Source organism: Grampus griseus (genome assembly GCF_964374135.1).
Source record: "Grampus griseus genome assembly, chromosome: 6".
Taxonomy (NCBI): Eukaryota; Metazoa; Chordata; class Mammalia; order Artiodactyla; family Delphinidae; genus Grampus; species Grampus griseus.
In genome coordinates, this window is record NC_139000.1 from 44,598,274 (window position 1) to 44,612,619 (window position 14,346).

The window sequence follows — 14,346 nt, forward strand, 5'->3', positions numbered from 1 at the left end:
AAAGACTTTAAATTACAGTGGTTTCATCTGTTAAAAAAAAAAAACAGGAATGACAATACTATTTTAAGTACTAAGTTAAAGGCAATGATGTATGTAGTATTTAGCACAGTGCCTGGCACTTGTAAATTCTTGTACTCAATCCATAAACTGGTTTTAGAAAATCTTCACATGCCAGACACTGTGCTGGATGTTGGGGATATGGTCTTGAACAAAACAGATCAACATATGCATCTCGCCCTCAAAGAACTTAAGAGTCTAGTAGGGAAGGCAACTGGTTAAAAGGTAAACCAACATAATATTTAAGTGCCAACTTTCAGTGAGATATCCACTTGGGGAACATGAGGCGAATAGAAATATACTTATGATTAACAGGTGAATAGGCCTGCTGATTTCTAAGCCTTTATTTATAAACATTTATTCATTATGAAACAACCTTGAGAATAATGAAGACGTAACTTTGTTGGTAGGACTGGGAAAACTAAGAGATGCTTAGTATGTTTTGGTTATTAATTCTTGGAGTTTAATTGACCTTGGGATGAAAACATTCCCAAACTTTCAGCCCAAAGGGCTCTATTGTTTGGGAAGATTTCTATAGGAGAAACTCATTGCAAAGAAGTTAGGAAGAGGAAGTCTTAAGAAAAGTGTTTTAAAACAAGATCAAAAATGTATTCTGAAGAGAAAACATTTATTAAGCTGATATACTAGGCATTTCTTGCTCTTTATCTCATTTATTTCTCCCAATGGCCCTGTAGGAAGGGTAATATTACATCCATTTTAGAAACAATACAGTCGACACCTCAAGTAACTTTTTTAAACAGGTCACACTTACCAACTGGCAAAGGGAAAATGAGAAGTACATGTTTCCACTAGCTTCTAGCTGCCTTTAGCTCAGTGCAAGAGACATAGGTGGCAACCAACACATTTGCTGGAAAGAATGAATGAATAAATGTACTTTAGCTCTGCTATTTATGTGTCCCTGGGTAAGACAATTTTGCTGAGTCTGTCTTCATTTCTTAAAGGAATATAACAAGACTTACTTCACAGAGTTGAGGTAAGGAACAAATAAGGGGATACAATAGGGGAAAACAATTAAAATATTAAATGTTAGCATGATATATGTCACAAATTATGACATGTATAATTTGTGTGTGCATATGAAAACAGCATTGGTAACAGTTAATATTATGAGAATTTATATATAACTTCCAAACACCAGACTCTAAGAAAAAAGGTACTGGATAGAAAAGTTGGAAGAATAGGCAAGGAATTGATATATTGTGTCTGGGACAGGGATATTGGTGGTTAGGGACAGGGTAAAGAAACTTTACATTTGTAACCCTTTGCATTTTCCTTTTGAATTTTGAACCATGTATTACTGCATTACTATTCAAAAAATAAATAACTTTAAACTTTATAAAAACATTGTATTAAAATGTAACATTAACACAGAATAACCACAGTACTTTTTTTTAGCATTGCCTTATTTCAATTATTAATTTAAATTATGAAAATGAAGCCACTTCATTTTTTTTGAGAATTTAAATATTTTATTATATAAAGTTATACCCAGAATTGTGCTTCATTTTTTCACTATATACTTTAATTCAAGGACATTTCTAAAAGCAGTACATTTTAGAAATCCTGAAAGAAATTCCACTAGCTATAGGCTATTTAAATACTGCTTACAGAAAGTATTTTAAAAAAAACGAGGGCGTACAAATGAACTTATTTACAAAACAGAAGTAGAGTCACAAATGTAGAAAACAAACTTATGGTTACCAGGGGATAAGGGGGGGAGGGATAGATTGGGAGACTGGGACTGACATGTACACACTACTATATATAAAATAGGTAACTAATAAGAACCTGCTCTGTAGCACAGGGAACTCTACTCAATATTCTGTAATGGCCTATATGGGAAAAGAATCTTAAAAAAAAAGGAGTGCATATGTGTATAACTGATTCACTTTGCTATACACTCAGAACTAACACAACATTGTAAATCAACTATACTCCAATAAAAATTAAAAAAAAAAGTATTAAAGGAAAGCCAGCACCATACAAACAGCATACACTTAAATAAAAGAGATGAATGCTTAACATACAGAGTAATGATTTTTTGTTTTTAAAATAAATGTATTTTTTTATTTTTGGCTGTGTTGGGTCTTCGTTGCTGTGCGTGGGCTTTTTCTAGTTGCAGCAAACGAGTGGGGGCCACTCTTCGTTGCGGTGCGCGGGCTTCTCATTGTGGTGGCTTCTCCTGTTGTGGAGCACAGGCTCTAGGTGCATGGGTTTCAGTAGTTGTGGCACACGGGCTCAGTAGTTGTGGCTTGTGGGTTCTAGAGCGCAGGCTCAGTAGTTGTGGCGCACGGGCTTAGTTGCTCCACGGCATGTGGGATCTTCCCAGACTAGGGCTCGAACCTGTGTCCCCAGGTGGATGCTTAACCACTGTGCCACCAGGGAAGCCCCAGAGTAATGTTTTTTATTCACTGATAAACTAAAGGTCCATTTCAAGATGTCTCTCTTGTATACTTCATTTGTTTTATTAGCAAGCAAAGCCCTATAAGGGATGCCTTCATCTAGTCCTCAGACTTGGATCCATCTTCATCTTGACTAATCTGGAAGTAATGAAGTTCGTAAATCTCCTTGTCAGATGCAACCACACGAAGACAATCACGAAGATTTTTCTTTTTAAGGTACTTCTTGGTAAGGTATTTCAAATACCTTTTAGATAACTGTTTCTCAGAAACAACTGACTTTATTCTTGAAGGGTTCAATGTGAACGACATTCCCAAGATTTCCAGTTTTTCCATTCACTTTAACCTTCTCCCGTAGACACTGTTCAAAATTTCCAGAATTAAAAATTCCATCTTCTACTGGATGAGTAAGGTCCAAATTAAACTTCCAGGTTGACTTCTTAGGCTTCTTGTCTTTCTTCGGCGCCATCCTGAAGGCCCGCCGCGCGATCAGAGAGCCACTTCATTTTCAATATGATTATATCTTTTTAACAGAATCCGTGGTCCCTGAGCAAGTTTAATTCTCCTGAATAAAACAATCTTCTTTTACCGTTATTTTGAAAGACTATTTTGCTGGATGGTAGAATAAATTGAGTGAAACGAGTTATTTTCTAAGAATAACATCAAATGCAGGTAGGGCAGAGGTTTTATCCACGAGCCCAGAGAGAAATGGGGCGGAAAATGAACGCAGGTAAATAAGAGTTAGTGGTTAAGTCTGACATTGCTATGGGCCACCGTTTGATGTTAATGCTGCACCGCGTTACGGCTCCTTTGCGCTTTGGTGGTCTTCCAAAGTGCGAGTACTAGCCAGAGTTAGGTTCCTGAATGTTTCCCGATCTGCTGCCATGACCAGTCCAGGGCTTGGGTTAGGGCTTTCGCTGGCCCCTAAACACTGAAAAGATGACAGTGTCCCTCTACATTTATGCAATTAAAAATAGAAATTCACTTAAGAAATTCATTAAATTCATCCAATGTCACTTTATATACTTGCAAAATACCACATTTCTGGAAAGTAATTCCTAAATTAACAACTGGTTTTAATTCAGACATGTAATATCATCATCTCCCTTGGGTAAACATTCTCATGTTTATTTCTCTGCCTTTAAAGACTCCACATTGCATATAACATCTCATTCCCCAGTTTCCATAATGAAGTGGTTGGAGGCCTGTTGCTTCTTCCTTCTACAAAATAAATCTGACAGGCCTTGAACATCATGTTAAACCTACTGTTATCTAGCCTAATGTTATATTTTGAAAAGAGGCTCATATGAGTGGTTGTTTCATAGATGCATAACAGAATTCAGTGTCATAAAAGGTGATGAGCCTGCTTTGTTTGTTTTTTAAGAAATAATTTTTAATTGTCTTTAAAAAGAATTCTAGCAGAATAATAATATTGGGAAAAGAGTAAATTTGAAAAAAATGAAACAAGGTTTGAAATTAGCAATAGAATATATGTATGTGTTCAAGATAAAGGAAAATATTAACATACAAATAAATATACTAGTACTTTTTTCATTGTAATATTTTTAGATTCGACATGAACCATTAAAACCATACAACAACAACAACAAAAAAAAGAAATTCATTAAAACAACTTAGGGCGAGCGAATGCAAGACCTTCCTTCTAGACTTTCTGAAATAAAAGTTCCTATTAAATTCATCAAAGCTGAACTTTTTTTCTGCATTTCTCCTTTGCTAATGTGTTAGCCTTAGTTCAGCGGCCTGTTCCACCACCCAGCACTCACCGGCTCTCAAGCCCGAACCACGCGGCTGCTCGCAGGTGCCATCCCCAACCTGCCAGGAATCTCCTCCTTCGCCCCACCCATCTGGCCCTTGCCCCCGCCTACTTCACGCGTTGTTGTGACATCAGCGCGCCGTCGCCAAAGGCCGGCAGCAAATGAGCGCAGGTGGCTGCGGCCCTTAGTCGTACTCTCGAATGCGCAAGCGCGGTCGTTCCGGGTGCTCGGAAGACCTGGCGGAGCCAGGCGCTGATGGAGGCCTGAGGGCGGCGGGGGCGGGGCGCGCCGCGAGCTGGGGGCATGTCCACGGCGGGCGCCGTCTAGAGGAGGGCCAAGCAGCCGCCACCACGCTTTCAGTCGCGGCGAGACGCAAGCGAGCCAGGCCGAGGGCCGCGGCGGCGATGCAGCGACGGCGGCGCCCTCCGCCGCCAGTCTCTCAGCTGCCCGAGGGCTGCGGGGGAGGCGGCGGCAGCCGCGGAGGAGGCGGCGGGAGCGAGGAGGTGGAAGTGCAGTTCTCCGCCGGGCGTTTGGGCTCCGCCGCGGCGGTTTCGGCGGCGGCGGCCACGCGCAGCACAGAGGAAGAGGAGGAGAGGCTCGAGCGCGAGCACTTCTGGAAGATCATTAATGCCTTCCGCTACTATGGGTAAGGAGCCCGCGGCGGACCCCCGCTCAGGCCGTCGGCGCGCCCGCTGCTTGCGGCTGACGCGTCCGCACCGTGGCGCACGCCGCGCTCGCCCTCCGGTCGCCACGCCTCCGGGGCGTCGGAACCGGGCCGCCTGAGCTGACCTCCGCGCCCCCGAGTCATCTCGCACCACCTTAGCCCCTCCCGGCGCTGCACTCTCGCGTGTCTGCCGCGCCGTCTGTTGCTCAGCCTCTTGTCTTCTGATCTCTGGATCAGATTAGCCCTCTTGCCTTTCCTTCCTCGTTAAAGGTTTGGCTTGAGGCGGGTGAGGGTGACCGGAAAAGTGCTGTAAGAATTTCAGATAGAAGATGGTGGTGGTAAAATCGTCCAGTGCTGGGCATGATTTGTATGTATTGTCGCTGTCCTGCAAACTGAACAGACGGAGAGCCCAAGTTCACCTACACGTGGGATGCCGTAGGATGTTTTTTTCTCAAACGGTTGTAAGTTCTTGTGAGAGCAGCATTAAGATTTCCGCCCCTCACACACCCCCCACCCTTGGCGCTGCGAAAACACAGCACTTTTGTGATGAGCGAGTGAATGATGCTGCTCAGTGCCTTTAACTGGTGGGTGAAATTAAGATCGGAGATGGTCCGGATGTTCTAAAATTTGCAGAGTTTTTAAGGGGGGAATGAAGGAAAGCACTGTAGGAGCCGCTTTTATGATTTTTTTTCTGCAAATATTTATCGAATTCTCACTGTGGGTTGGGCACAGTGGTAGGACTTTTAAACTTCCTAACTTTCATTTTTCTTGTAGATAAATCGTAAAGTAGCTTAGTCACAAAATTATAATTCCAAGATCTGAAAGGGACTTAATTGGATTTTCAGGTAAAGAAAGCACTTTTATTCGTGTGAGAGATGAGTACACCGACGGCAATGTTCTGAGTCTGCAGTTGGAATCTGATAGATGTGACCTCCTACTGAAGTAAAACTGTTCCCTTAGATGGGCTCCTGCTGTGCTTTATGCAAATTTTAAAATATTGGTTGACTGACCTCCTCAAGGGCAGGGACAGAGCCTTATTTATTTTTACGTTGCCAGTGCTTGGCATGTTGTTGGAGCTCTATTTTTAACAAATAAGACAAGTAGTAGCAAAGAAGTACATTTGTCATTCCCAAATAGTTTGTCAATTTGTAACTGATGGTTAAACTAGTTTGTTACTATTCTGAATTTTAAAACTTGCTTAATGAAAGCTTAAAGTTACTTCAGACTCTGATTAAATTGGTGACATGAAGTTTTGAAGTTGAGACATCTTGATGAAATAATTTACTAATTAAACTCGGGCATAGGAGCCATGGATTGCATTACTTATGGAGCTCAAAAGGGAATTAGTAACATGGGGATTTGATTTAGTATCAACGGAGTGAGGAAGGCAGACAACTGGAGCATTGAACTTGTTACAAGTATTGTGTCTGGAAGAACCATGCAGCGAGGGGAAGAAGCTGACAATAGATAGCCAGAAGTGTTAGCTGCAGAGAAGTCTGGTATATTTTACTGTTGAAAAATGTAGAAAGAATACTGGGAAATGTCTTGGGACTATTGTGGACTCAGTTAAAATGTGTGTTTGTACGCAGTTCTAATATATTGGGACTAATTTAAAATTGATATTTATGATTGAGTATCAGCTGGGCCTTTTTGTGGGGGAGGGCAGGGGATTTTGACCTGAAACTAGGACCTAAGTGTGGCAATATAGAAAAGGGCACTGTGTGCACATTCTGGTGGTTGTGATACAATTTCCTATACTCTCCTCCCTCTTCTTTACCAGTTCAGTGTGGGACTGAGGAAAATTTCATTTTTAACAACAATCCTTTTTATTTGCATGTACTCTCAATGAAAAAATTGAAATCCTTGTACTGAAAATAGTATACAATTAAAAGTATGTTTAGGGGTATGGGAAGAATTGTGTAGCAGAAAACACTGGATTATTACATTCCAACATTTTATAATCTTCTAGACCTGTACTGTCCAATACCATAGCCACTAATCACATCTGGCTGCATTTAAGCTTAAATTACTTAAAATTTAATAAAATTAAAAATTCCTTTCCTCAGTCTCACTAGCTACATTTCAGATGCTCAGTAGCCACATGCGGCTATTGTCTGCTGTATTGGGCAGTGCAGATGTAAGCCTTTCCATCATTGTAGTAAGTTCTTACGAACAATTCTATTCTAGACCTTTAGCAGATGCTTCCAAATTTCAGACAGTTTGGTTTTACTACTCACTGCCTTTTTGTCAATATATAGGAGATTTAGATAAAGGTCATAAGGCAAGAAATGTCTTTTGGTTAATATTTTCTCTTTCCAAGAGAAAAACAAATATCATATATTAATGCATATATGTGGAACCTAGAAAAATGGTACAGATGAACCGGTTTGCAGGGCAGAAATAGAGACACAGATGCAGAGAACAAACGTATGGACACCAAGGGGGGAAAGCAGCAGGGGGGAGTGGTGGTGGGGGGATGAATTGGGAGATTGGGATTGACATGTATACATTAATATGTATTAAATGGATAACTAATAAGAACCTGCTGTATAAAAAAATAAAATTCAAAAAAAAAGAATTCTCTTTCCAGTGGCTTCCAGTCCTGTACTTTCTACAGATTTTAGATGACATATTCTGACATCATTCTTAGATGACATATTCTGACTGACGTAAAAATGATGATAGCATTGTACTGAATAGCAAAAAATGTTAGCCTTAAAATACTGCTCTTGTTATGAATGGAGATACCTACTCACAGAAGAAATACTACATTTGAAATATCAAACGTCGTCAGAAATGTCCTACTTTTAGAAATAGCAGTTGGGTGAGATCTTAAAAACTGAGATGTAGAGCTCATTTTTACAGGTGAGGGGATATGGTGAGCACCTTGCCTAGGGTTATACGACCAAATTGTGGTAGAGTCTGGCCTGAAATCCAAAGTCATTAACTAAAAATTTACCCTGCATTAGTAAGTAGTGGTACTAGTAATACAATTTTAACCTTGGACATTTAATAAATATTTTAAATGGATTGAGACAGACTCTCCTCTGAAAAGGTATGCTTCCGTGTTTGGAATTGTAGAATAGTTCAACAGGTGCAGAGGAATGGGTCTATGACCTTAGCCCTTGGCTAGATCCAGCACTGGACCCACTTTGAGTCAGAGTTGGGGTCACTGCTGAGATCAGCCTTCTAGAGAGAGCTGGAGGTAGGGATACCCTTGAGGAAATGTGGCTGCTGACTCTGTTCTCCTCTTAGGTGCCCAAGGATGTAGCCTCTTAATGCTGACTGAGTTCAGAACCAAGGAGAGTCTGAAGGTTGTAAAACATTCCTTTAAATTAAGGTTGGCAAACTTTCTTTAAAGAACCAGGCAATGAACATTTTAAGCTCTGAGAGCTAGGTCTCTGTTAAAACTGTTCAACTGTATGCTTGTGTGAAAGCAACCACAGGCAGTATGCGAAGGAATGAGTATAGCTGTGTTCCAGTAGAACTCTTTACAAAAACAGACAAGTAGCCAGGAGGTCATAACTTGCCCACCACTGTCTTAAAACACATTGATAATGTAAGCATTTACAGAATAGTGAAATTAGCCCCAATTTTAATAGTATAGTAAGGATTGGACTCTTCTCAACTTTGATAAGACCTCACTTATTTCAAGAGAGTATGTAGATGTATGTTATGGACAGCTTTGCATACCATTAAGTAACCAGGGGTTAAGGGATATGCTGCATCTCATCCTGCTCTGTGTAGTTACATCACTTTCTTTGTTGTGTTTTGTTTTGGTTTGGCTTTTTGTTGTTGTTTTTGGCTGCATTGGGTCTTTCTTGCTGCGTGCGGTCTTTCTCTGGGTGCGGTGAGCGGGGGCCACCCTTCATTGCAATGCGCAGGCTTCTCATTGCGGTGGCTTCTCTTATTGCAGAGCATGGGCTCTAGGTGCGAGGGCTTCAGTAGTTGCACGCCGGCTCAGTAGTTGTGGCTCGCAGGCTCCAGAGTGCAGGCTCAGTAGTTGTGGCACACGGTCTTAATTGCTTCGCAGCATGTGGGATCTTCCCGGACCAGGGATCAAACCCGTGTCCCCTGCACTGGTCAGCGGCCTCTTTAACCACTGCGCCACCAGGGAAGCCCCATTACATCACTTTTATATGGAATTAACAGAACTTTTATATGGATTGGCTTTTCTGACCAATCCATAACTTACTCAACTCCCCTGCACTTATGGAAATAAGTAGTCTCCAAGGAGAACCAGAAGTGGTGCCGAGGGAGCGTAACTGAACATTTATTGATTGCTTTTTACATACGCTGAAATATGGAGTTTAAATAGTGACGAAGATGAGTTTTGTATTTTAGAAGAATTTATCTGATTGGAGGTGGGAGGGGGTTAGGTTGGGGAAAGCATATTTAGGTAGCAGGCCTCTCAGTTTATCTTTGGGAGACATAGTGAGGGCCCGAGGTAAAGCATTGGAGGAGGGGGAATATGTAGATAGTTTTATGAAGTAGAATCAAAAGGATTTCAGGCTTCTTGATTGTGTGTGCTATGAGAAGAGGCATTTTAGGATGACTCATTAATTTCTGACTTGAGTGGATGTGTGGTGTACCATTCATCAACATCAGCCATATAGGAAGATGTGCAAGTTTTTTTGGTGGGACGTGTGCTAAGTTTAGTTTGGAAATGCTGAGTTTTGAGGCATGGTGAGAGGGAGTTGGTGGGGTATCCAGTGCCGAGGAATTCTAGGAAAGGATTACTGTGAGACTATTTAACCTGTTGACAGTGAATTGTAAACTGTTGCAACTCTGCTGTTTGCCCACTTTAAGTAGTTACTTAGTGTCATACTCTACTGATAGGAATGTAAATTGGTAAAATCTTTCTGAAAATCAGTTTGTATCAAGAGCTTTAAAAATACTTATCTTTCTGATCTGGTAATTCGTTTGGGAGTTTGTGGTAATTTTTTTTTTTTTTTCTAAAATGTAGACAGATTTTGAACACAAAATTTCACTGTATAGACAAGTGAAAGTATCTAGATGCCCAATGTTTGGGAAATAGCTAAGTAAATTTTGGTTGCTTAAGATGGGATGATGATGAGCAGCCCTTATAGTCATTTGTCATATAGATATTTGAGAACTTTTCTTCTGACCTGGGAAAATTCTTTTGATAAGGATGAAGAATTACAAGTGTTTCTAAAACTTTAATGTGCATGTGAAGCATTTGGTGATCTTGTTAAAAGGCAGATTACATTTCAGTAGGTCTTGCATGGCACCAGAGATTCTCCATTCCGAACCACTTCCAAGTGATCTGCTGTGGTCTGTACTGCGTTTTGACTAGAAAGGTGTTAGATGACTTTGTCTTAAACAGAGAGAAATATGCCAGAAAGTTAGAAGTGGTTGCCTCTAGAAGAGGAATTATTAGGAATTTTTTTCCTCCTGAATACTTTTACTTTTCTTCATTTTTCGTATTTCCACTGTGTACACATTAGTTATATAAATTATGACTATGATAAAAATCATATGACTATGATTTAGGCACTGGGCTAAGTGTGTTGTGTGCTTTATTTTGTTACACTTTCAATGAAATCCATTAAGTAGGCAGAGGAGTATAATGGTGTCTACCTCGTGGGGTTTTATGGAGATTTTTCAGAATAATTCATTTTAAGTGACTTGGTTTAGTGCCTGACATTTATTAAATCTCAATAAATCATAGCTTCTGTCATCATCATCATTGTTATGTATTTCCTTGTTTTGGTATATGAGACTGTTGAGCCACAGGGAAAGGAAGTAACTTGCCAAGGGTCACATAAGCGAATAGGTAGCATAACCTGGGTTTCAATCTGGATCTGTTACACTCCAGAGCTCACTGTTGTACTGTCTCCAGGGGGGAAAAAAAGCAAACATTAGTGCAGCCACTGCCTACTTGGTTTCACATTATCCCTAACCACCCCTAGAATACCACCACACGCAATCTTCTAAAAATGTGACCAGGTTTTTGCTTCAGTTTTGTCAAGTTTCTTCAGAACCTCTTTAAATATGACTGTTCAGAAATTATACAGTAATTTGACATATGATAAAATGACAGATTTGGATAAATAGAGAGACTCAGGCAACCAAATGAAAAAGAATATTTTTCATTTCCATTTAATATTGAGTAAATGCTAAAGGACATTTAAAAGAAGCATATGCATTTATGTATTTGTTTATTTGTATATGTAAAATGTAAAGAATGATGTAGTGAACGCGTACCACCCAGTCTACAGAAAGAACATTATCTTATCCTTTTCCCCTCATAGGACATCATTTTCCTGCATTTTCGTTTCCTTACTTTCCTTGTAGTTTCTCTACATATGTTTAGTCCCTACAATATGTTTTGTTTCTGAGTTTTATCCATATTATTGTGTGTAGCTGTATTTATTAACTGTATTCTGTGTATAACTATACTGTATTTTCTTCGTTCAGTCTACTGCTGATAGACTTTTTGGGTTGTTTCCAGATTTTTTGCTTGTTATTTCTTACAGTGCTGTGATGAGACTTATTCATGTGTCATGTGCCCGTTTGCAAGAGTTTCTTGAGTATGTGTCTAGGTGTACGATTGCTTGGTCATAGGGAGTCTGCATATTAAGCTTTACTAGGTAATGCTAAATTTTCTGAAGTGGTTGTACTAATTTACGCACCCACCATCAATCAGTATATAAATATTCTAAATCTTCCGTACTTTTACCAGTATTTCATATAGTCAGGCTTTAAAATTTTGCCCATCTGATTGATGTAAAATGACATTTTATTTTGAGTATAATATTTAACTTTTAAAAATGATGTTCTTTTTAGGTTTTATTTCTTTAAAAAGTCCTCAAAGTGACCGTTAGAGTTATCTGGAAACTTTTGGAATACAAAGTGTGAATATCGTCATGTAAAAAGCTATAGAATTTCAGTTTTTCATTTGTTTACTACTTTTGTAGTATATAAGATCTTTTACAATAATTAAAAAAATTCAACTTGGTTGGCTCTTAATAATTTCAAAACACATTTTGTATATATTCTAAAGTAACTTCAGAGCAGTATTCTGCTACTTGATGGAGAAATCTAAAATTTCTAAAATCAAAGCTGTTCTGCTGAAAATTTTAATTTTGGAAATTGAAATCATAAAAATAAACATGTTGTGCATTAATCCTCTTTATGTTTCCTTTTTTCTCCCTTCTAATTGGTGCAGGTGTTTTAACTATTTGTCTTTTGTTTGGTTGCTTAGAGAGTTTGTAATAAGATGAAAATATACGAAACTTCGTAAATCGATACCCTTTAAGAAACCAAAAGATTGAAAATGGCTGGACAGTATCCAACATTATAAGGAAATAATTGTACAGGAAGAGAAACTTAAAATAAGATTGGCCTCTGGTGAGAATTCTTTGCCAATTTAAAAAACACCTTTTATGTTTTAGCACCAGTATGCATGAGCGAGTGCACCGAACAGAAAGACAATTTCGATCACTCCCAGCTAATCAGCAGAAACTACTTCCGCAGTTTCTTCTTCACTTGGACAAGATCCGGAAATGCGTTGATCATAATCAAGAGATACTACTCACCATTGTGAATGATTGCATACATATGTTTGAAAATAAAGAATATGGAGAAGACGTATGTGCAAGTTTGTTCTATTTGTTTTTATTTTAGGGTTTGCCTTCTATATTTTGAGATCTTTATCTTCCTGGATTTCATTTTTATGAAATGAAAGAGTCATTGGCTCTACTTAGAGAATGTTTTCACTTGTATGTTCAGTCATTTTATTAGGTTTAATAGAACAGTATGCCAGAAACTGGATTTGTTCACTGATTTTTTTTCCCCTAAAAGTACTAAGATAATTGTGGGCATTTTGATACACTTTTCACATAGTGTTCCGCCTATTGTGGCATATGGAGTTAGTGACTTACATTTTTATCAACAACTTTCAGAGCTGTGTGAAATTAATTTCCCTTGCTAAACATTATCTTGAGAATCTTGCATCTATTGATGTTCATCTTTTACTCTAAAAGATTATTTTCCCTTATAAATCTCAAGGGACTGGAAGTAATAGAAACTGAAGTCCTGTTTTTGTATCCACAGGATAGATACAGTTGGGCCACTCCAGTGTGAGCCTTTCCATGCTGCCCCATCAATGACCTGGAGGCTCTTTCTTTCCTCTCTTAGACGGAGAGAATATTTGGTCTCCATAGCAGCTCAGTTCTGGTTCTCTCTTGAGTAAAGACTGCTTAATTATATGGTGGTTTCATGATTAATGGACCATACTGTATTGAGGGTAGAAGTGAGACCACCAAACTATTTTCATTTAGAATCTCAAGCTGCACTTGAACCCCGGTCGAGTTGAAAGGCTAGTGACCTACCCTCTAAACCATCTATAAAGCCCCTTAGTAGCATGTTTATTTAATCATATTCAAGATTGATTACTTTCTGAGAAACAAATTGATTTCTGTTTTTTAAACAGGAGAATGGAAAGATTATGCCAGCATCTACATTTGACATGGATAAGTTAAAATCCACATTGAAACAGTTTGTGAGAGACTGGAGTGAAACTGGGAAAGCAGAAAGGGATGCCTGCTACCAGCCAATCATTAAAGAAATTTTAAAAAATTTTCCAAAAGAGAGATGGTAAATAGTATCTTGTTTTTAACCAGTTTCTTTAAGATATGTAAGCACTGAGTTTCTCTAAGAGATATTTCACAGTGTTGATTCATTTTTACAAGTTGCTGTGTGACTGTATTTTTTCATGTGTGGGTGTATGCTGTTATATTTGTTCTTGGGTACTTTGTGTGAGATTGCAGTTAGTGTTTTGAATAATTATTGCTCTAGCACTATCGGAAATTACTCTATCTAGAAATTACATAATGAGAAGATTAGATTGAATGTTCATTATCAGCGACATTTTTTTTTATAATTTGCTTTATAGCAGAGCAAAAAGCTGCAAACTATTTTAATTTTCCTCATTATGGCATATTTGTAAACAAGTGAGGGATCTATAGCTCAGAGAACAGATTCTTAACTTTTATATGCCATGAAAACCTTGAGCAGTCTGAAGCTCATAATTTTCATTTTCAGAATAACATAAGTGAATAAAATAACATCCATAGGATTACAAAGAAACCAGTTATTTTGAAATATACTTATGAAAATACTTAAAAAGAAAATGTTATGTAACCTGCTTTTTATCATGTATCACATTAAATAAAAGTCTTGCAGGAAGTGTTAATGTACTTTGAAAAGAACTAAATGGTATATGCTATTTTGAGAATCTCAACAGCTAATGTGAAGTGAAAATATATATGATTTCTATTGGTGATACAGTTACAGGTACTCCTAAAACTACTATTGTTTGTTGTCTACATTCATAATTGACAAAAGAATAATCAGTTAAAGGTTAATGAAATGAAAATGTAATTTTTTTCCACCCCCTTATAGG

At 38.6% G+C, this 14,346-nt stretch overlaps 1 protein-coding gene and 1 pseudogene across 3 annotated transcripts in view; one reads left to right on the top strand and one right to left on the bottom strand.

The window, feature by feature from the left end:
• Nucleotides 1–2,171: 2,171 nt before the first annotated feature.
• On the bottom strand, nt 2,172–3,026 carry LOC309823554 (ribosomal protein eL22-like; annotated as a pseudogene). Its single transcript has one exon. The product of its transcript is annotated as a ribosomal protein eL22-like (transcript).
• Nucleotides 3,027–4,451: 1,425 nt separating this feature from the next.
• Nucleotides 4,452–14,346, top strand: part of CARNMT1 (carnosine N-methyltransferase 1) — a 40,192-nt gene continuing 30,297 nt past the window's right edge. Inside the window, exons 1-3 of one of the 2 annotated variants that reach the window (XM_082657542.1) lie at nt 4,452–4,898; nt 12,335–12,530; nt 13,375–13,538. In XM_082657542.1, the coding sequence (XP_082513668.1) occupies nt 4,453–4,898; nt 12,335–12,530; nt 13,375–13,538 (806 nt within the window). In that variant the 5' untranslated portion in view covers nt 4,452. Of the gene's footprint in view, nt 4,899–5,148; nt 5,378–12,334; nt 12,531–13,374; nt 13,539–14,346 lie in introns of those variants that run through there. The other variant, XM_082657543.1, reaches the window with a different exon arrangement.